The 21,913-nt window shown below is 37.2% G+C and overlaps 3 protein-coding genes across 4 annotated transcripts; all 3 read left to right on the top strand.

Moving 5' to 3' along the window:
- Positions 1-3,943: 3,943 nt before the first annotated feature.
- On the top strand, positions 3,944-8,038 carry LOC113356639 (casein kinase II subunit alpha-2-like). Its single transcript, XM_026599831.1, has 10 exons — positions 3,944-4,139; positions 4,506-4,635; positions 4,844-5,038; positions 5,627-5,784; positions 5,955-6,045; positions 6,150-6,215; positions 6,517-6,599; positions 6,813-6,876; positions 7,015-7,083; positions 7,586-8,038. The coding sequence occupies exons 1-10, from the start codon at positions 4,054-4,056 to the stop codon at positions 7,643-7,645; spliced, it is 1,002 nt and encodes a 333-aa protein (XP_026455616.1). The 5' UTR covers positions 3,944-4,053; the 3' UTR covers positions 7,646-8,038.
- Positions 8,039-8,281: 243 nt separating this feature from the next.
- LOC113356638 (protein ACTIVITY OF BC1 COMPLEX KINASE 3, chloroplastic-like) lies at positions 8,282-12,236 on the top strand. The gene is made up of 7 exons (XM_026599830.1): positions 8,282-8,742; positions 8,826-9,053; positions 9,664-9,999; positions 10,120-10,675; positions 10,931-11,117; positions 11,215-11,578; positions 11,904-12,236. Exons 1-7 carry the CDS (start codon positions 8,416-8,418, stop codon positions 12,030-12,032), a joined length of 2,127 nt encoding a protein of 708 aa, XP_026455615.1. The 5' UTR covers positions 8,282-8,415; the 3' UTR covers positions 12,033-12,236.
- A 368-nt stretch (positions 12,237-12,604) lies between these two features.
- LOC113356637 (protein STICHEL-like 3) lies at positions 12,605-16,811 on the top strand. 2 transcript variants are annotated; one of them, XM_026599828.1, is made up of 7 exons: positions 13,400-13,499; positions 13,640-14,632; positions 14,751-14,991; positions 15,066-15,242; positions 15,338-15,583; positions 15,713-16,417; positions 16,531-16,811. In XM_026599828.1, exons 2-6 carry the CDS (start codon positions 13,820-13,822, stop codon positions 16,036-16,038), a joined length of 1,803 nt encoding a protein of 600 aa, XP_026455613.1. In that variant the 5' UTR covers positions 13,400-13,499; positions 13,640-13,819; the 3' UTR covers positions 16,039-16,417; positions 16,531-16,811. The 2 variants fall into 2 exon arrangements, with proteins under 2 accessions (XP_026455612.1, XP_026455613.1); XM_026599827.1 differs by having other exon boundaries at positions 12,605-14,632.
- Positions 16,812-21,913: the final 5,102 nt, after the last annotated feature.

Raw genomic sequence — 21,913 nt, 5'->3', positions numbered from 1 at the left:
AACTAAAGATAAAATTCAATCTTGGAATAATCTGAAGCATACTACTGACAAACACTCCCTACCATGGTTGGTCATTGGATATTTCAACTTCATTCTTCATGATAATGAAAAGTACAGTACCCAACCTCTTGATAGTGTTGAAGCTGATATCTTTAGTAACAAAATAATTGATTTGGACCTAAATGATTTAGGCAGCACAGGCTGTCCTTTCACTTGGTCAAATAAGAGAAGTGGTCCTGCTCAAACTGAGCATAGATTGGATAGAGGACTAGACATTGGATCCTGGATACTCATGTACCCAAGCTATACCATCACTAATCTTCTAGATATTGGTTCTAATCATCACCCCATTCTTCTTAATTCTAATCCTTCTTGGTCTACTGGTAAAATCCCCTTCAAATTCTTTGATCCTTCGTTGGATCATAAGGATTTTAAGGATATCATTGCTGAATGTTGGCAGAGAAATTTGTCTGGTTCTAGTGCTTTCCTTATAGCCAGAAAGCTTAAAGACATCAAGATGAGACAAAATGTTTAGAACAAAGAAGTGTATGACAACATCAAAACTAATATTGAAAAAAGCAAACAACATCTCCATTGGTTACAAGGAAACTACTTCAATCATAACAGAAGTGAAGCTATAAAAACTGCAATGCAAGTTCTCAGAGATTGGCAAGACATTGAAGAAAAATTATGGAAAACCAAAAGCAGATATCAGTTCATCAAGTTGGGGGACAAGAATACTAATTACTTCCACAGAGCTACTAAATGCAGAATAAGAAGAAATAAAATTGACTCTATACAAGATAGTTATGGAAACTGGACTGAGGATTACCAAGAAATAAAGCAATGTTTCACCAACCATTTCACCAAGATGGCCAATGCTGAATCCCCTGTTATGAACCATGAAATTATGAACCTCATCCCTACTTCCATAACCAACTCTGACAACAACAATCTCAACAAAATCCCTGACAAACAAGAAGTCAAGGCTATCCTTTTCAGTATGGCTAAAGATAAAGCTTCAGGTTCAGATGGTTTCCCACCAAACTTCTTTCAAGACAATTAGGACATAGTGGGAGACGACTTGGTTAAAATGGTTCAACATTTCTTCATATCTGTGCATCTCCTCAAAGAAATGAATTCTACCTTTATATCCATGATACCCAAAATTGATAACCATTCTAGTCCTAATCACTTCAGACCCATTAGCCTCTACAACACCACCTACACAATCATATCCAAACTCTTAGCTCAAAGAATGAAACCATATCTAAACAAAATCATCTCCCCATACCAGTCTGCTTTTATACCTGGAAGACAAATTGCTGACAATATAGCTATTGCCCATGAAATTATTCACTCCATGAGAACCAGAAGAGGTATCAAAGGTAATAAAAGAAGCATGGGGATCAAGATTGATATGACAAAAGATTTTGATAGAGTTGATTGGAAATTTCTTCATTCCATTATGACAAAAATTGGCTTCAACTCTGCCTGGTGCAACAAGATTATGCAATGCATTTCCACCACTACTGCAGCTGTCCTAATAAATGGTTCTCCAGATACTTTCTTCAAACCCTCAAGAGGGCTTAGACAATGGGACCCCTTATCCCCATATCTATTCCTTTTCTGTATGGAAGCCCTTTCTAGAACTCTATCTCATGTTGAAGACTTGGGCATCATTGCTGGAGTAAAAATTTGCAAGAATGCCCCATCAATAAACCATCTCCTCTTTGCTGATGATTGTATGGTCTTATGCAAATCCAATACAACTGAAGCCATAAATCTCAAGGATATCCTCAACATTTTTGGAGAAACTTCTGGTCAGCTCATCAACTTCAACAAATCTGGTGCCTTCTTCAGCAAAGACACTGATCCAGCTCTAATGCCTACTATCTGCAACATGCTAGGAGTTCAAGTTCTTCCTTTAAATGACAAATACTTAGGCTCTCCTCTTTTCACTAACAAAAGAAAGATTCAATCATTCAGACCAGGAGTGGATAAGATGAAGATAAGGCTCTCAAGTTGGAAGAACTCTCCCTTAAATCCAGCTGAAAGAGAAGTGTTAATAAAGTCAGTCACCTCCATAGCCAGTATTTACCAAATGAACTGTTTCAGACTACCAAAACAAACTTGTCAAGATATGAACAAGCTTCAAAGGGATTTCTTATGGGGAAAGAATCTGGAAAACCCCACAGGCTACTATCCTAAAGCTTGGACTGTTGTTTGCAAGCCTAAGGATCTTGGTGGATTAGGCTTTATGAATATGGAACTCTTCAATAGCTCCATGATAACAAAAATAGGGTGGAGACTGGAACAGGATAAAGACTTCATATGGTTTCAATTGATGGATGCTAAATATCTAATAGGAAGAAATGTGCTAAACATGAATACCAAAGCTAAAGATGGTGATTCTTGGATATGGAAAGGGATCTGGAAGGTATTCAAAATATCCAGCAATACTGTGCCTGGAGAATAGGCAATGGCAACAGAATAAGAATCTGGGAAGATATATGGATACCTAACTCAACTGATAAGCTCACAAAACCAGCCAACTGCTCCAATGATATTCAGCTGCTAGTTCACTTAATGACTGATCAAAATGAGTGAAACATCCAGCTTATTCAACAAATCTTTAGTCCTGCTATTACTCAAGTTATCACTGCTCTTGAAATACACTCAAGGGAAGAGGACAATATGTAACGGAGGCTTAACAACACAGGCAAATTCTCTGTTAAAGCTTTGTACAAAGCCAAAATAAAAAATCTCTACAGAATTGACCATGCAACAAGAGACTGGAGAGCTATGTGGAGTTTGGAAGTTACACCTGCTATCAAAATCTTTCTCTGGAAATGTGCCCATGAAATCCTCCCAACTAATGCTAAAACTGCAAGCATTCTTCACTATATTGATCCCATATGCAAAATATGCAAAAATGGGGAGGAGACAATGACACATATGTTTCTTAATTGCCCAGTTGCCGCTGATGTTTGGCAGCATATGTTAAGTGAAATCCATGGTTTGTTTAACCATCAAACACCTTTCATGGATTGGTTCAATACTTGGTTTCAACAAACTAGCACCAGTGAGAACATCAGCATCTATGCAACTACTTGCTGGTTTATATGGAAAGCTAGATGTGATCTGGTCTTTCAAAACATCACACCCAATGCTAAGAAAACCTTTATTAGCATTCAACAACACTTATATGACTATAACAGGATTCACAATCTGCCTAACCATGCTCTGAACACTCAGGGTCTTCTCTCTGATAGTGGTTCCCAAAGAGCTGAAACTGTTTCCCATGTTGGGATTCATCAGCCAAAGCAGTATTTTGGCTACATAATCAAAATCTGCACTATACAGGATCCTAATAGCTCTCAGTTCTTCTCTGCACTGACTGTTACAGATTTTGCAGGAAACTATGTTGATAGTAGAGGACACACAGGCCAATGGGGAGCAGAAGGAGCCACAGGAGGAGCAGAACTAGCTTTTGGATGGGCGGAAGAAAAACAGCACATGAATATCGAGATACATGCTGAAACAAATGAAATCCTGAAACACTTCAATGCTCTCTACATCAAAGCCATAAAAGGAAGATTCAGCAGAAACTTTCACAGGGAAAGGCAGCTTTTGAATGATGGAAACACTTTAAACATTAATCCTGTAACTTTTGTTTTAACAGGTCTTAAACTTCTCCATAGAATCCAAAATTTACAAGCTCTAAACATAACTATTGTCTGTAAGAACCTAAGCACTGGGTCAGATATTTGCCTAAACAATGACACCACTTGCAATATGTTGTATTCCATTCCTGGGTCAGCCTAAGTTTTCTTAAAAAAAAATAAAAAAAATAGCCGTCCCAGATACGAGTTGAATCTGGCAGGTGAGGTCCGACTCCATCCTTTGTTTGCGCAACACAAGTTGGCGTAGACTGTAGAGGACCGTAAGATTCCACTTCGGCCTCACTTTCACTATCAACACTTCCCCCTTCTTCTTCTCTTTATTTTTTTCCCGAGTTGAAGATTTGGGGGAGAACTGAGTTTCAACACCATGTCAAAGGCTCGAGTTTACACAGACATTAATGTTCAACGACCTAAAGAATACTGGGATTACGAATCTCTTGCTGTCCAATGGGGGTAATTTCAATCTCTCTTTCTTTTCATCGAGATCAAGAGTTTCAGTTTCTGATATATGTTTATGTAAAATTGAAAGTTTTAGTCGATTTCAAGCATGTTGATTATTTGGTTAAAAGTGAATTTGATTTTTGCAAATCAGCTGGATATAATTGCTTTTCTAAGATTTTCAATTTGTTTTAAATGTCTATTGAGAAATTTAATTCATTTAGATCTGTTAATCACCAGAACCAATAAAATTGAAGCTGTTGATTGCTATATTTGCCTCAAGTTGGCGTATTTTTTTTGTTCTTACTAATTTTTGCAGCTGTAAGAGTGATTAGGTTTTACATATTTTTATGTGTTCTTTTCTTTTATTATTGTGTTCAGTGATCAAGATGACTATGAAGTTGTTCGAAAAGTAGGAAGGGGAAAATACAGTGAGGTTTTTGAAGGTATAAATGCTACTAGCAATGAGAAGTGCATCATCAAGATCCTCAAGCCTGTCAAGAAAAAGAAGGTAAAAATTTAACCTTTCCATGACAAGATTTCAATTTCAGATTCATGTTAAGTCGCTTTTCTACCTTTTAGAAACATGGGTCATGTATCTTCTACCTACATTTTTGAAGCTTTTATTCAGTTAGGAGTCTTCAACTGCTTCGGTTTTATTCTTTATGAAAGAGGAATCAGATTTTAATGTTTGTTTTCTTCATTGTCCTACTATTCAGATAAAGAGGGAGATAAAAATACTTCAGAATCTCTGTGGGGGCACTAATATCGTGAAGCTGCTTGACATTGTCAGGGACCAGCACTCAAAAACTCCTAGCCTGATATTTGAATATGTGAACAGCACAGATTTCAAAGTTCTGTACCCCACACTAACGGATTATGACATACGCTACTACATATATGAGCTTCTCAAGGTTCTTAATCTACTTGTTTCTTGTGCTGTTTGCTTGCTTTTAGGATTACAAAAAAAAGAGAATCGCAGTATCTTAGGTGTCACATTATCATCAGCTCAAACCTTTACCCTGCATTCTCTTTGGATGGTGCCATAGTTATTGACCAACCCATTTGTGTGGGTACTGAGGACCATCAGTGGTTTGAGCATGGGGTTTGACAATGGCAACAGTATCAGTCCAGAAAAAGTTCTGACCGTTTGTAACATATGACTAGACCTATGAATAGGAGGCTGAGTGTAATTCAGAAGATGAATATGTAATATTGTTGTCATGTGAACCTAATTCTTTCTGGGTGGGTAATGTAACCCAGTATGTTTTGAAATTGAAGATGTAATACTGTTGTCCTATGAACCCTAAGTACCATCAGAAATCTGGACATATGATGCCATAGTGATTGTCACAAAATTATGCTCACTTGCTAAATCAGTCATGTGAAAATGAAAATGCTTACCTTAGTATCCATCTGAATTATGACTGCATATATTGTCATGGTTATCATTTGTACTATTACACGTTGCATACTTAACTCATTTTGGCTTATGGTTGCAGGCTTTAGATTACTGTCACTCACAAGGAATTATGCATAGGGATGTCAAACCACACAATGTTATGATAGATCATGAGCTGCGGAAACTTCGTTTGATAGACTGGGGTCTTGCTGAGTTTTATCATCCTGGCAAGGAATACAATGTTCGTGTGGCATCAAGGTAGACCTTCTTAGACAACCTAAACCATCTAGGCAACATACCATCTCTTTGTCTACATATATATCGCCATACTGGATTGTCTGTGCAATATTTTAATGTGTTGCGCCATCTTTTGATTTTCGTCTTAGCACACTCTGCTTGATGGTTAACAACATTTACCCTTAATCCAGATACTTTAAAGGCCCCGAACTCCTTGTTGACCTGCAAGACTATGACTATTCTTTGGACTTGTGGAGCCTCGGGTGTATGTTTGCAGGAATGGTGAGAATCTCTTCAGAAGAAAATGCTATTTTGTTTTTAACCAAACTTTAGTTGCTTTAAGCATATATTTCCCCCAAATTTTAAATTCGTGTGTGTTTCTGCAGATATTTCGCAAGGAGCCATTCTTTTACGGTCATGACAACCATGACCAACTTGTCAAAATTGCCAGGGTAATTTTATTCTCGTGCTTTACTAAATGAGTTAAGAAAATTAATACCACATTAACATAAAGCAAAGTTCTACCAGTAAAGATTGATACACTATGTTATGAGCCACACACATGTTATTTTGTTGCTCTGTCAGTTGGATGCTGTTATAACTTTATCACTACCACTTACTTCATCTAGTGCCATCTTCAGTCACCCTCTATCACAACAACATGCCCTTATTGTGATCAAGATATTGTATTCCATGACGTGCTCGCCTGACTAATAGTTTTGGACCTTTGGTGCTGATGTCATTATTCTTCAGGTACTCGGAACAGACGAGTTAAATGCATATTTAAACAAATATCGCTTGGAACTTGATCCCCAGCTTGATGCTCTTGTAGGAAGGTATTTTTGCCATTATTTATTTCCTTTTTGACAGTCTGTCTAGTCCTGGTATCTTGTCTGTTTTTTGAGAACGTGTGCTGTTCAATATCTGAGATAGTAACCTCGATAGCTGGAGTTCACTGTTTAGAAAGTGTGTAGAAGGAGTTTAAAGTGTTATTCACATTCAAGAACAGAAGTGCTAATCTCGACAAATTCTTTGACATTTTCATGCAGGCACAGCAGGAAACCATGGTCTAAATTTATCAATGCAGATAATCAGCATCTAGTATCTCCAGAGGTCAGTTCCTTTGGTGTGCAATAGATTAAATATTTGGGTGATCTGGCTATCGTCATGGAGATTTGTTCTTCAGGTGTCTGTCACTGACTCGCCGTAATTAGCTATTAACGAAATACTTGGTTTGTCTTGAATATGCAGACCCTCGACTTTCTTGACAAACTTCTTCGCTATGATCACCAGGACAGGCTTACAGCAAAAGAAGCCATGGTACTATATACGAATCATTGACTAGTATCAAGTATTTCCAGTTTTTCCAGTGAACTTCTTTTTTAATTATTACTTGGTACCCCGTACTCATTGATCTCGTGGGCAGCAAATCTTCAGTAGTCTACATTAGGCGTTTCCATCTATATTTTAATGCTTACAGTGCCAACAGCCAATCTAAAAGAAAAACCAAAAGAATATTTACGCATTGCCAGTAACTTGTGTGCTTATCAAACCTGATTCTGTGCGTACTTTAGCTTGAGATACATGTAGATATGCATTTATAAACTTTTAACATGAACTCCTTGGCATTATACGCATGTTATTAGATTGCATGAAAATAATATTGTTTGTGTTTGACCAAATACCTTGAAGATTTTTTTTCCAATCAAACAAATATCTAGAAGATCACTGCTTCACATTTACACCCTAAAGCTCTAGATATATATTTTTTTTGTTTTATATATTTTCCTGATTTATTTGTTTCGTGATATTTTCGTTTCAGGCCCATCCATACTTCTTTCAAGTGAGAGCTGCTGAGAATAGTAGAATGCGACCACAGTAATGCAAAAAGCTTGTGGCCCAGGGTGGGTTTCTCTGTTCAATCAAACTACGTGCAACAATGAACCATTTTAAGATGTTCTTGCACATATTCCTCCTACTCAAGAGCACGTTCGCAATCTTATACATGATGTTCATCTCCAGTCAGTGGATTTAATTCTGGCGTGAGAGTTTGTGATTTATACTAGTAGTCACCATTACTAGTCCGTTCAGATTAAAAAGAACTAGAATTAGTCATGTAGTAAACTTTTAATGCAGATTGAGTTTGGTACTAAGGAAGAAACATATTTTTGATTGGTCTTGGTTTTTCAGCTATAATTACATTTAAACTTTGTAACTTAATGATCATTTTTAATGTTCATGATATTGAGATATCAATTGAGGTTAAGTGTAACAATTTGAAGTACAAGGAACTTTCCACTTTAACCCAAAAAATAAACAAGTCAGGTTATGATGAGTACAGAATCTACAGATCGTTATATAGATCATTTTTTTAACTCGTAACAGTTTCGGGCCGTTACACCGTTAGAAAGTCGTCGTTTTTGTTAACCCACTTTAAAGTAGGTTAATATAACTGATTTCGGTTGTACAAGTAGTGAGTGATTCAGTAGTATTGGATGAACAAGAAACGTAACTAAACGTTGGTTGGTTGTGAACCAGTAGATTTCTTAAAATATCGGGCTTATTTTGTTTCCGTTTTCATTTTCCGTTTTAAGTTTCTTCTTCTCGATTGATTCTTCAAAAAGTTTGTAAATTTCTTGAATTAGATTCAAGATGATCACATCTTTTTCTTCTTCATCATCGTCAACACCAACAATAACAATATCAAGACCAAAATCATCAATAAATTCAAAGAAAAGATTTAAAGCCAGACCATTGATAAGAGCTGCAGTTGTAGAATCAAGACCAGCATCAATTACAAGAGGAAATAATAGTAATAGTTATGCTGTACAAGTAATTGAACCAAATTCTGTCTCAACAAATAAAATTTCTAGGGCAGATGATATGCAAGCTGAAGCTCAAGCTATGGCTCGTGCTGCTGGTGCTACTGTTTATAGTCCTGAACTTCTTTCTCTTAAATACAGCGATAGTCCTCTTAAGGTTTTACTCCTTCTCTCCTTACTGTCTACTTTCTCTCTTTGAATTGAATTCATTTTCTGTTATTTTGAATTGAATTTGAGTAGGTGGTGCGGAGAACAGTAGAGATTTTGGTAGGGCTTGGTGGTTTTGCAGTAAATGTATTGTTGGATCAAAGGAATGGTCAGCTTGATCGTAATAAGAGGATGAGAGCTGTTGAATTGAGGAAGACTCTTACAAGATTGGGACCTACTTTTGTTAAAATTGGGCAAGGATTATCTACAAGACCAGACCTTTGCCCTCCTGAGTATCTTGATGAACTCTCGGAATTACAGGTAAATCAACTGCATTTCTCTTCGTTTTCGAAAATCTAAAGTCACATTCATCAAATTTTTTTTAGGCAGACCCTTAGTTTGTTTGAAACAAAAGACCTCATTTGCTTGTTCAGGCTAAGTTTAGCAAATACTATTCCAATGTATATTATCATGTCAATGAAATGAGAGACACTGAACAAGTTTTTCCTATGATCGAAAAAAAGAGAGGAAGGGAAACAGGCAAACAGCCAGTAGCTATCTGTTATTGCCTAATGCCTATGGATAGATAACAGGTTGCTTCGGAGCTCAAACCATGTAGAAGGAAATTGTATGTTTTGTCAATGAATCAGGATAGTAGTTTCTCTGCTCTTATAGTACATATAGTTTTGTATTATGTGATATCAATGAAGAACTACGCCAGCTATTGGATTAGTGGGAACTAGAGATCTGATGGAAGTTGAAGATGGGAGATCTAAGCTGGTGTTAGTACTTGTACTTTTATGGGCATTTATGAATTCAACGAGAATAATAATGACTAGAAAGCTCCGTTGTAGTTATTTTTTTCCTTGTTGTAGTTATAAGTACAGTTTTATGTCTATATCAACCTTCTCCGAACAATTTGATTGGACAGGACGCTCTTCCGACGTTTCCGGATACAGAAGCATTTGCATGCATCGAGAGAGAATTGGGGTTACCTATGGAATCCGTTTACTCATCAATATCTCCGTCCCCAATTGCAGCAGCAAGTTTGGGTCAAGTTTATAAAGCTCGATTAAAAAAGACTGGACAGATGGTTGCTGTGAAGGTTCAGCGTCCTGGTATTGAAGAAGCTATTGGACTGGACTTCTTCTTGATAAGGGGTGTGGGGATCTTCATTAATAAATACGTCGACGTTATAACCAGTGATGTAGTTGCTCTTATAGACGAATTTGCTTGTAGAGTTTTTCAAGAACTCAATTATGTTCAGGTTAGTTTACTCCCTTTATTTCCTATGTGTATATAGTCGTGAAACCTTGTGAGAACACTTTTTTCGGTTACAACCTTCTCTCTCTTGTGGGTGAATGCTAACTGTAACAGGTTTGTGCAGGAAGGAAAAAATGCTAGGCGATTTAAAAAGCTATATGCAGATAAAGTAGAAGTTCTTGTACCTGATATTTTCTGGGAATACACTGCTGGGAAAGTATTAACAATGGACTGGGTAAATGGTGTCAAACTTAATGAACAAGAAGCTATAGAAGGACAAGGATTGAAAGTCTTGGATCTGGTAAACACGGGGATTCAGTGTAGTCTTAGACAGCTGCTTGAATATGGTTATTTTCATGCAGACCCTCATCCGGGTAATCTCCTAGCAACCCCAGATGGGAAGCTTGCTTTCCTTGATTTTGGGATGATGAGTGAGACGCCAGAAGATGCACGATTTGCTATTATAGGTCACGTAGTTCACATGGTCAATCGGGATTATGAAGCTATGGCTAACGATTACTATGCTCTGGACTTCTTGTCACCGGATGTAGATGTTTCTCCAATTGTGCCAGCACTGAGGAACTTCTTTGATGATGCGCTTAATTCAACTGTGAGTGAACTCAACTTCAAAACGATTGTGGACGGTTTGGGTGCTGTTTTATACCAATATCCGTTTAACGGTGAGTCCCGATGTTCCTTGGCTTAAGGTTTTAAGCTGTAAATTTTGTAGCTGTAGGTGACTACACTAAGAATTGCAAACTTCAATCTTGAAAACCAGGATAGATAAATTGCTAACTTGAGTCAGGGCTCGTTACAGTTGAGTTAGCAAATCAATTTTAAAATCCCACAAGGGATTCATACAGATGTAGAGAGTGAATCTTGGACAATAATTTTTTTCATGAAGAAAATGACTTGGCTGTTCATACTGCTTGCAGTTCCACCATATTATGCATTGATACTGAGGTCACTGACAGTACTGGAGGGATTGGCAATTTATGCGGATCCTAATTTCAAAGTGCTGGCTGCTTCGTATCCTTATTTTGCAAAAAGGCTTCTCACAGATCCAAATCCATACCTCAGAGACGCTCTTATCGAGTTGCTTTTCAAGGATGGAAAATTCAGGCAAGTCTGTATTCCAGTCATTTTTCCTCATAGATGATGGTAATTGTGTTTACTTTAATAATATCGAACCAGTGAAATTTGTTATATATTAATGCAGGTGGAATAGACTTGAAAACCTACTTGTTCAGGGAAGTAAGGATAGAGATTTTGATGCCAAAGATGCTTTACAACCTGTGTTGAAGTTATTATTGGGCCCAGATGGTGAAGAACTAAGAAATTTAGTTATCAAGGAGGCGATACGCGTTAATGAAGCTATTGTGCTGGGCACTGTTATTGATACATACAACTCAATTCCTCAATTTATGAGAACTTTTATTCCTAATGGCAACGGAGCTGGGCTTGCAATGAATAGCAGTGAACAACAAAGCATGCTGCAACTGCGTGATCAAGTTCTGAGAATATGGGCACTTCTGCAATCCTCTGAGGGTTTTAATCCTTCCATGTTGCAGCCTATTGTACAGGTAAGAATCTTATTCCCAGTTCTCTTTTTCGTTCTTCCATTTCTAGAAAGATTCAGGTCTTTAACCAAGGGGAGTGTCAAAAGAGTCACCTTTTGTAGAACTTTTGCTTAACTTGTTATATGGTCCCTCCTTAGCAACATGAAGGGAGAAAGGTTGTTTGCTTTTGGCGGGCAGCAGGGAAAATTTTAATGCTGATAGTTTTAGTTGCAAAATCTTCAAGGTCAACTGTGTGAATCTACGGAGAGTTACGCTGGTAGAGCGAGGATTACTAGATTCAACTTGCATATTCCTCATTTAGTTATGCTAATCTGACTAACATGACCAGATTCTTCAAGAACGTGAAGCTCGAGATTTTGGGGGCCGTGTAGTTGGAGGGATTACTCAACGTCTCGCAGCACGCTTGCTACAACAAGTTCTACGCACTCCAACTACGGCTCCTACTCCAACTTCATAGAAATCTGTGAGTACCAATTGAAAAGGTAATACATTTACATAACTTGTAACACGAAATGAAGGTATAATGAGCAAATACGCTCAACATTCTTTGTTCAACCTTTTGTAGTAAATTAAAAACCACACCAATTGGATATAGTAAATTGAGGGTATAAATCACATACAGAAATTGTCTATAATTACACTCTGAAGGAAAAGGTTCGATGTCTGTCATCTTTTGGTTGCATGGCTTATTCATACTGGTGAAAGATGCTGCAGAAGAGCTTCCGAGCTTTCCAACATACTTCGAACTATTATACTTATAACTGGTAAAGAAAAATGCATTCATGAAAGAAGCACATATGTGCATATCAGGCACTTAATATCCATCATACTGATTTCAATGAGTATAAATGTTTTTCATTTCCCTCTGTAAGTATAGGCATCAAAATCATTTTTTATGAAAAGCACTGCGAGTGAATTTAGGAACGGGCAGATGATGATCATCTGTAACTGGGAGGTCATGAGACCATCTGAAACTCTTTATTGGCCAACACGAATGCATATTTTTTGAGTTTAGGAACCAGTCCATGAAAATGAACGCATAAAGTTTCATGGATAAAGACCAATCAATTTATTACAGAGGTTACAATATTGAGTTTTAGCTGTGTATACATCTCTATGTAGTGGTTTGAACAGGAATAAGAGTAAGATTCATTCCCAATCCAAACCAAAAGACTACAAAAATGAGTACAACCACCATCGTTTCATTGAAGTATCCACCACGTGGACGATGTATCCAATGTCCTGAACGACAAATTATGTCTTTTCTCTACTCTTTCTTTCCTTCATCCAGACATGTCTCAGTCCATCTACTTATGCAGTGATTTATCAAAAAAATAAATATTCCAACTCTGAATGGCCAAACAAAGAGAATAATGCATTTCCTGCAAGGAGACTACCTATTTCTTGTCTTCTTCCATGGTTGCAAAAATTTCTCAACTCCTCTCAAAAATCCCTAGCAACGTCAGAAAGTATAAGTAATTCCGAGTTACCTAATCTATAAACAAATGTAAAATAAATTAAGAAGCATCAGCACAGACAAGCCACAAAATTAATCCTAGAATGATGGATGATGTCTGCAGTTTATGATCTGGCTTGATTACAGCCCTGGAAAGAAGGCCGGCTAAACCCCATCACTTGCAGAAGTAAACGGATTATGGGGCCAGAGTTGCTTGGTTCTATAACTATCAGCATTTTATAATTATACTTTTAGTGGCCGGTCGAAAAACCCAGACGGCCAGACCCACACTCTCAAAGATATAAGAACTACTTGTACCATTTTATACTACTTCTGCTTCAATGGACAGTGATGAGAAATTTGAAACAGGGGAATCAAGTAATAAACAGCTGATGGAAAACCAAGAAAGATCTTCTAGTTCTTTAGCAGATTGTTCTAAGTATCCCATTAGAGAGAATCCAACCAAAGGTACGTATCGGCGATCATCCTCTATGTCTTTGCCAACAGAATTTGCTGATGCTGCAATGGAATTGGCAATTAAAAGAGCTCCAAGTCATGAAAGAGAAGATGAGAAAAGTATATCCATACTGAAGCCTGCTTCTGTGCAGAGTCGTCCAGGTAGCCCTTGGCAATTTCCCAAGATCTGCAAGGGAGTGCGCCGAAGAAAATTCATCAATTCAGGCCGGAGAAAATCCTCAACCGACAATGGTTTAAATGAGATTATAACTTTGAAAGGCAAAAATCTGCAAGATCAAAATTCTTCATCTGATGAGGATTCGAGATATGAGATGGAGCCAGTGACTCCTGACATAAGAACTGACTTCAGTGCTTCTGCTTTCTCCAGCTGCGAACATAATACCCAGGGGATCACGAAAAATAAAGAAATGAAGTGCTCTTCGAGTAAAGGTCTGAGTAAAAAGTATCAACCTAAACTTTTTGAAGATGTTGTCGGGAATGAGATCATTGTTAAGGCTCTCTCTAGTGTTGTGCGGACGGAGAATATTACGCCTTTGTATCTGTTTCATGGACCAAGTGGCACTGGAAAGACATCAGTTGCAAGAATATTTGCCATGGCTTTGAATTGTGAATCTACTTCATGTACCAAACCTTGTTGGAGTTGCAGATGCTGTTCAAGAAGTCTTTATATCATGGATTTATGCACTGGAAGTAGAACAGCTGGTTTCCAAAGGATCAGAACACTTCTTCAAAGCACCACATTCATTAAAACAGTCTCCGGTTTCAAGGTTTTCATCATTGAAGAATGTCACACACTACTGGCGGATGCATGGGAAGAAATTTTAGATGTAGCAGAGACAGGAGATAGCACAAACATTGTGTTCATCATGATCACTGAGAATGTGAGTACAATGCCGAAGGCTATATTATCAAGATGTCAAAAATTCTGCTTCTCAAACCTGAAAGACATGGATATTAACTTGAAGCTAGCAAGAATAGTGGCACGGGAGAAGATAGGAATTGAAAGTGATGCGATGAAATTAGTCATTTGTAAGGCACAAGGGTCCATGAGAGAAGCAGAGAACATATTGGATCAGTTGATCCTGCTGGGATCCAAGATTACAACTTCCATGGTTCAACAAATTGTAAGTATTATTGAAAATGCGTAAACCTCTTTTAAGACTAGCACACATCAGTACACTATGTATGGTTACCTCTTGCTCTCTCTCTCTCAAATATTTATGTGCTTGCTTCTGGTTACAGGTAGGTTTGGTGCCACATAATAAGCTTCTAGACCTACTCACAGCGGCAATTTCCTCGGATACCATCAAGGCTGCGCGATCCACAAGGGAGCTGATAGTGTCAGGCGTTCAACCACAAAGCCTCATTTCGCAATTGTCATCTCTTATCACTGTAATCCTCTCAGGTGCTTCTGAAGCTGCTACATCAACATCGGCTACTTCTTCAAAGGATAAGAGACTTTTGAGAAATGGATCACAACTCAGTAAGTTCCTGCTTCCTGGTCTTCAAATCTTGAGTATTAATGTCACCTTCTAATAGTATTGCTGTATGTTGCAGCTAATAATCAGTCTCAAAGATTATCCCTTGCCCTGAAGATATTAGTTGAAACAGAAAAGCAATTGAGCTTGTCAAATGACCAAACTACATGGGTTTTGGAAGCTCTACTACAAATTGCATCAGAACAAGCTACCAACAGAATTTCCACTGACATTGTTTCGGCAAGAGAACCTTCAGGTATTTATTCTTTTTGTAGACAAATAATCGATAATCCTAGCATGAGATAAAGTTTTACAGTTATCTAAATTGACATGAATCATTTTCGATTTTAGATGACAAATATGCAACTGCAAACAAAGAGCACTCCAAAGTTACCATAAATGACCAACAAACAAGCACAGAAAACCTTTTTGAGATTGAGAAATGCTCTAGTACAGTAATACGTAGAGAGGGTGATTTCATGCAGTTGGGCAATATGGAAGATGTATGGCAAAGCATGTTATGGAAAGTACAGAATGGATATGTGAAAAAACTCTTATGTCAGCAAGTGAAGCTAGCATCATTGACCATATGTAGTGGTAATAATTATAGCTTTTTCTGCTAAATTGCTGCAAATAATGTTGCAAGACATGGAGATATTAGCAAAAAAAAAAATACTGATTTGTTTTTTTTTGTTTGTTTGATGTATCTTATACCACGGAGAACAGGCAACGCCATTGTGCACTTGATTTTTGAGAAATCGGAAGATAAGCTGGCAGCTCAGATGTCAGAAGGGACCATCTCGGAAGCTCTGAGAAATGCTTTTGGCCGCCCTGTTACAGTGAATATGAGCCTAGAACCAACTCAACTGAAAATTATCCAGGAAACCGGTGCCTCAACTACTAAATCTCAGGTTGATTGTGGACATGCTAGGCAATGCCAAGGATCACCGCATCTCCCAAGTTCTGAATCACCAGGCAGTCCAAATGTTCGAGCAGTTGTAATGGGTCGCAGCAACAGTCAGAAGTCATCTTATATATCGAAAACAACTTGAGGCACACAAAGTTGCCACTTATCATAGAGACGTCTCAAACCAGAGAAACCAATTCGCCTGGAGAACAAGAAGCAAGAATAGCTCGCCCTCAACAAGTCCTACCCTTTTCAGGAATTTTGACACCGCGAGGAGGGAATGCCTATATGGATCATGGAACTGACCAATGGGTGAGAGAGGGGAGCCTAAGAGTTGCAACCGATTTCATGAAAGCTACTAAATCAAAGTTGTCACTTGCCTCGGTTCAGAATGGCGACGCAAGTGTTGAGCAATACAGCCAAGATTTATTATTTGAGAATGCGAACATGGGTACAGAAAAGATGGAAAGAAGAAACTCAAAGATGTATAAAGATCAGCAATTACAACAAAAAGGAACAACCAAGTAAGTAGTGCCATAATCGTAATGGTGATAGTGACTAAAGAGAAAACCCCCAAATTTTCGTTTCCAATTCATTGATAAGCACAAATATTAACAACATATAATCTTTAACGCAGAGTGTTCAGTCGCTCTTGGAGTTGCAATGAGATATTCTGCCGGGAGACAAAGGTCAGAAGCTCTACAACGTGAACCTAATCTGACGTACATTGACATACAAGTGGGACAATTATTTCCTAGCTAGGAGCCTAGAACTAATTTTATCACACTTACGTGTACTTATAAGTTTGTGTGTGTGTATCTCAGTTTGTGTGTGAAAGAGTTTTATGTATGCACATGTACCATTCTAAAGTGTTGTATTTTCCTTGTTATGCAGAGATCCGATTCAGGTAAAACTAAAAAGTACTCCCTTTATTTATGAAAAATAAGCATGTTTCCTTATTTGATATGTTAAAAAATAAGGTTTGTTTTCTTATTTGGAGAGTCAAATGTTATTAGTTTACCGTCGTGGGACCATTTTTCTTTTTTCCTTTTCTCTCTTAAGAGTCCAATTTAACGAGTGTGCACGTAACAAATTCATATGATTGGTTTAACAAAAAGTTATCCAATTTTCATAAATTAGGCTTTAATATGTTTTAATTTAATTTAAATAAAAAAAAGGAAATCATAACTAATTTTCTCCTAAATTAGAGTGTATTCAATATTCAGCTTCTGTGTATATCGATGATAAACCAATATGAATCATAAAAGATGAATCAACTATTCAATCAAGCAATGAGTAATAAATCTTTTGTTTGTTCCCAGAAATATTTCCAGGCACTAAACACGATGATTTTGGTGATGATGATCAGATCTAGGGTTTTTACACAAAACAAACACAAACATGAGAGACACGGATTTAACGTGGTTCGACAAGTTTTGCCTACATCCACGGACGAATCCCCGTAGGGGGAGATATTTTATTGATGTTAGGGTTACAATGGATTTCTAATCCCTTTTAGGGTTTGGTGGTGTATTTTTCTCTATTAGGGCGTGTCCCTTTATGGTTATAATTCCCCTCTATTTATACACTTGAATATCTGCATTAAACCCTAATTTCAAGATAAAGTTTCTCTGCAAGTAACTTGGTCAGCAAGTCATCCAGAAACTTTCAGAATCTTCTTCCAGGGTCTTTGCACTGGATCGGTGGAAACGGGCCAAATTGACTTGGGCTTGCGGATTTGACCAACAACCTTGACTTTGACAGACAGGGTTGACTTTCGACCGCGACTATCGATCTTTGACTGGCAGACTACCTTGACTAGGGACATGGATGGAGACTGGCTGGAGGCTGGCTGGAGGCTGGCTGACAGCACGACTGGAAATTTGACTGGAAACTGATTGACAGCGAGGCTGACAACTTGGTTGAAACTGGTTGGCAGTGCGACTGACAACTTGGATGGAGGACTCTGCCTGTGAACTTGGCAGAGGGACATGGCCGGGGGACACAGCCGGGGAGCATGGCCAGGGAGCACGGCCGGGGGACATGGACGGGGAGCTGAGTCTTGACCGCTTGATGTTGATTTCGATCGTTGATCAATAGTTGACTTTGACCGCTGACCGGTCATTGACTTCTTGGAACATTGGACTAACTGGTAGTTATGTCGGTTGGCTGGATGACAAATTTGAATGTGGGTCAAATGGTGGTTCCAAAGTAATCTGGTTCAATATTGTGGCATTTTTATTCATAGTATAAACATCTTCACTGGTAGTATATATATTTTAGTTCGGTTTCATTATGTTTTTCTATATTATGATGATCGTGGAGATTAGTACTTTAAGAACATTTAAGAAAAGATCATTTAGAAAGAAACCTTGATCAAAATGCATTGATCTAGATATCAAGCTGATTTCATAATGGGTTCATTGTTATTATTAACCTCTCATTTGGTTCAATTAAAATCGTGCAGCACAAGCTTTCTAAAACATCAACGACAAGCCAAAACTAGACTTAAGCCCAACCATTAAAAGAATTAAGAATTAGAAGAAAAAAATCGTATTAGTGTGACATGGAACATGAGCTATGATCAATTATATTCTCCACAATACCCTCCTGATGAGTGAACCTTCAAAGATGTTTGAGCATTTACATGAAAGCCCAGTGCCAGAGAAACTACGTCCATTGCATAATTCAATTGAATTGTTATATTTCCGATCAATGATTGAGGCAGCAACACTTGTAAACCATTGGTTGAAAGAGAGTACTACTGAAGAAGTAGAAGGACCGCCATTTCCAACTGCTTGAATAACCAAAGCACCGACGCTTCTAGCAAATAATATCTCCATCTTAAAAATGCAGCAGATCCTAGAAAGCATTTAACAAAAACTGATAAATCTTTTTTAAAAAAAGATTAAATTAATTGTTAGTTTATTTTTGTTTTTTTGTTTTCGTTCATTAGTTATGAACAATAGGAACAAGATGTTAGTTATGAGAAAAGATCACATGATGTTTCCGCTTGGTTGGTTCCCAAAACTAATTACCTTTTTTTCTTCCTTATCTGGAAACACTATAATTCGGCCGAGCGAACGAAGCGAGGGAGGACCTTTATATGACCATTTTTTTTTGTAAAATCTAAATAATCAATTGACACAAAAAGATTGGAAATAGTTAGGGCCGAAAAACCAAAAATGTCCCTCCCTTTTAGTCCAATTACAATAACTCCTTTTGTATCCTATCTTTTCAGTGGTATAATTGGAAAGCAAATTTTAATATAATATATCTAAAAATCTGTGCCTTGGAATTTTACAAATTTTATCTCGTTGGAAAGGTTATAAAAAACTCTACGCAACAAGTACAAACAACATTATCAAATTTAGAGTTTTTACGAAAAATTCGGAGGTATTTATCATTTTAGGCATAATTTTAGAAAATTAAATGTATATCCATTATACAAACCACCACATAGGATACATAATATTTTATGTAGCAAAATTTTGGTTTATGCATCAACTAATTTTTCGTTGCAACTAATGAAACGATGTATTCCCTTTGTTTCAAGAAAAATGATACTTTCATTTTAGGCACAATTCTCGAAAATTCAAACACATCACGCAACCGTATTTTGGTTCATGGATAGACTAATTTTTCGTTTCAGAAAAAGTGATACTTTCACATCCCGTTTCAGGAAAAGTGATACTTTCACTCCGTTTCGGGAAAAGTGATACTTTCGCCCCGTTTTCGGAAAAAGTGGTACGTTTGCTCCGTTTAGGAAAAAATGAAACTTTCGCCCCATTTCAGAAAAAGTATCACTTTTTCCGAAACGAGGAGAAAGTATCACTTTTTCCGAAACGGGGAGAAAGTATCACCCTTTTTGAAACGGGACGAAAGTAGTCGCAGATAAACCCCATCTTCAGATTCTTCTTCTGTCGGCCCTCCCACCGTGGCAACGGTCGTACTAGTTTTGGAGAAGATCAGGTATGATCTCCTTTTATAGATTTAAATTAAATTAAAACACAATAAAAAATAATTTGATAAAATGAGATAATCGTTTGTTAAGAAGGACCAATAAAATTAGTTTGTCACGTGCACGCTCGTCAAAGGAGTGTGCACAAAATTGGATTCCTCTCTTAATATAAAGAGGAGATCACTTTTCTTTCCATTTTCTCTAATATCAAACCAGTAGGATCAAGAATAAAGTACGAAAAAATGGTTACAATAATCAGTTTCTCTTAATCCTTGTACGAACCAAACAAGCTTATTTTTTAGAAACACATAGAGTAGTAATAATTTCTAGATGTTTCCTATGCATGTGGAATGTGGATCAAATCTTTGGGTACTTCTCCAGGTCGACATATATGTGCCTGCACTGCAACGACCTTTAGAATCTATCTGACTCAAATTATAAGCTTTACCCACAGGCCACAGCAGTCAGAACCCACCAAATGATAAATAAAGTCATGAACTAAATAGGAAAGCTAGCTGGGTTATGAGGATTCCACCTCCACGTAATGTATATGTGTTCTCGAGTCGTTATCTCTAACCACCATCTCAAAGCTACAGACAGACATACAGTTATGACGAATGTGGTCACTCAAAAATGAAAAATCCATTCAAGTCGACTAATCCTATAGCACAAGTAGCACCATAACCGGATAGATGTCGGTTAAATCTGAACTCTTGACGGTATAACACTCTTTAACTCGTTCTTTCTGGTGCATAATCCTAAATTATACGCAAAAACTACTCTTTTAATGGATATATACAAGTGTAGTAATTTTTTTTTTCTTTCTTTTTAGCGCCAGATAATCTTAAAAATATTATTCCCTCCATTTCACAAAGACAGTCCGCTTTGACTTTGTCAAAATATTAAGGAGACCATACTATTTTACTTGACTACCCTTAGTTACTTACCTATTTTATTTTAATAAAAATGCTATCAATAAAGACTATCCAAAATTGTTGTGAGAATTATAAATACGAAATATAAAAGAAAAATTTAAAAGACATCGAGTTTATGAAGTATAAACTTTATAAGGAATTTAATTTTTAGAGTTAAATGTATATTTTCTTGAAAGGAATGAAGGATATATTTGTTTCTTTAATTATACTAATTTCTTTAATATTTTAGATTCGGTCACTGACGGACCTACAGCTGGGCTAACCCGGGCTTTAGCCCAGGTAGTCGTCACAGCCCAACAACCTAAAAATTGAAATGCTATACTCGGCCAAGGCTATTAGCCCAGGTTGAGAAAAAAATTAAAACTTCTTGGGTCCGTCCCTGGATTCGGTCACGTTAAAAATGGATTTATGAATATAAAGAATTCAAGTGTATATTGGAGAGTTCATTGAAAAAGTACGACTATAAACAGAAGTTGGACACAATTTTGAAACTGACGAAAAAGGAATAGATGACGGTCTTTGCGAAACAGAGGGAGTAACAGGTAACAACAGATTATACTCTCTCTGTTTTTGGAAAAGAGATTTCATTTTAACCTAAAAATTGGTCAATTAAAATAGTGAAAGTATCTCTTTGACACCACGACTAGACTTTGAGCGGTGGTTAACAAATTAAGATGAGTAGTTGAAAGAATTAACTTGCGTGTCTTGAGTCTTGATCATATTACTTAATGCTAATAGAAATTGGCTTGGAGATTTAGAAAGATCTCAGACGTCCACGTTTTGGTCAAAATTAGAGTAATTAGCTTATTATTGCATGGTCGTTACTCCTTCATTAAAAAGTATATCTAAATAGACAATGTCCAATACAAAATTCTCAAGTCAGGTGGCAAGAATAATGCTGTATTCAAAACTGTGTACTGTACTAACTAACAAGAGTGATTAGTCCAGCTTATTATTAATAATATTGAGCACAAGATATTATAGAAAAGATGGATTAGTTTAATATAAGGACACGGACTCGATAATCTCATACCGGTCAAGGTAACTACAGGTCACCGTACTCGAATCCGAAGGCTTGATATACACATAGATGGATCAATAGCAGAGGTGTGTTTTTCCTTTTC

The sequence above is a fragment of the Papaver somniferum genome, chromosome 3, assembly GCF_003573695.1.
Source record: "Papaver somniferum cultivar HN1 chromosome 3, ASM357369v1, whole genome shotgun sequence".
In the NCBI taxonomy this organism is placed as follows: Eukaryota; Viridiplantae; Streptophyta; class Magnoliopsida; order Ranunculales; family Papaveraceae; genus Papaver; species Papaver somniferum.
This window is presented reverse-complemented; position numbering and strand designations above follow the sequence as displayed.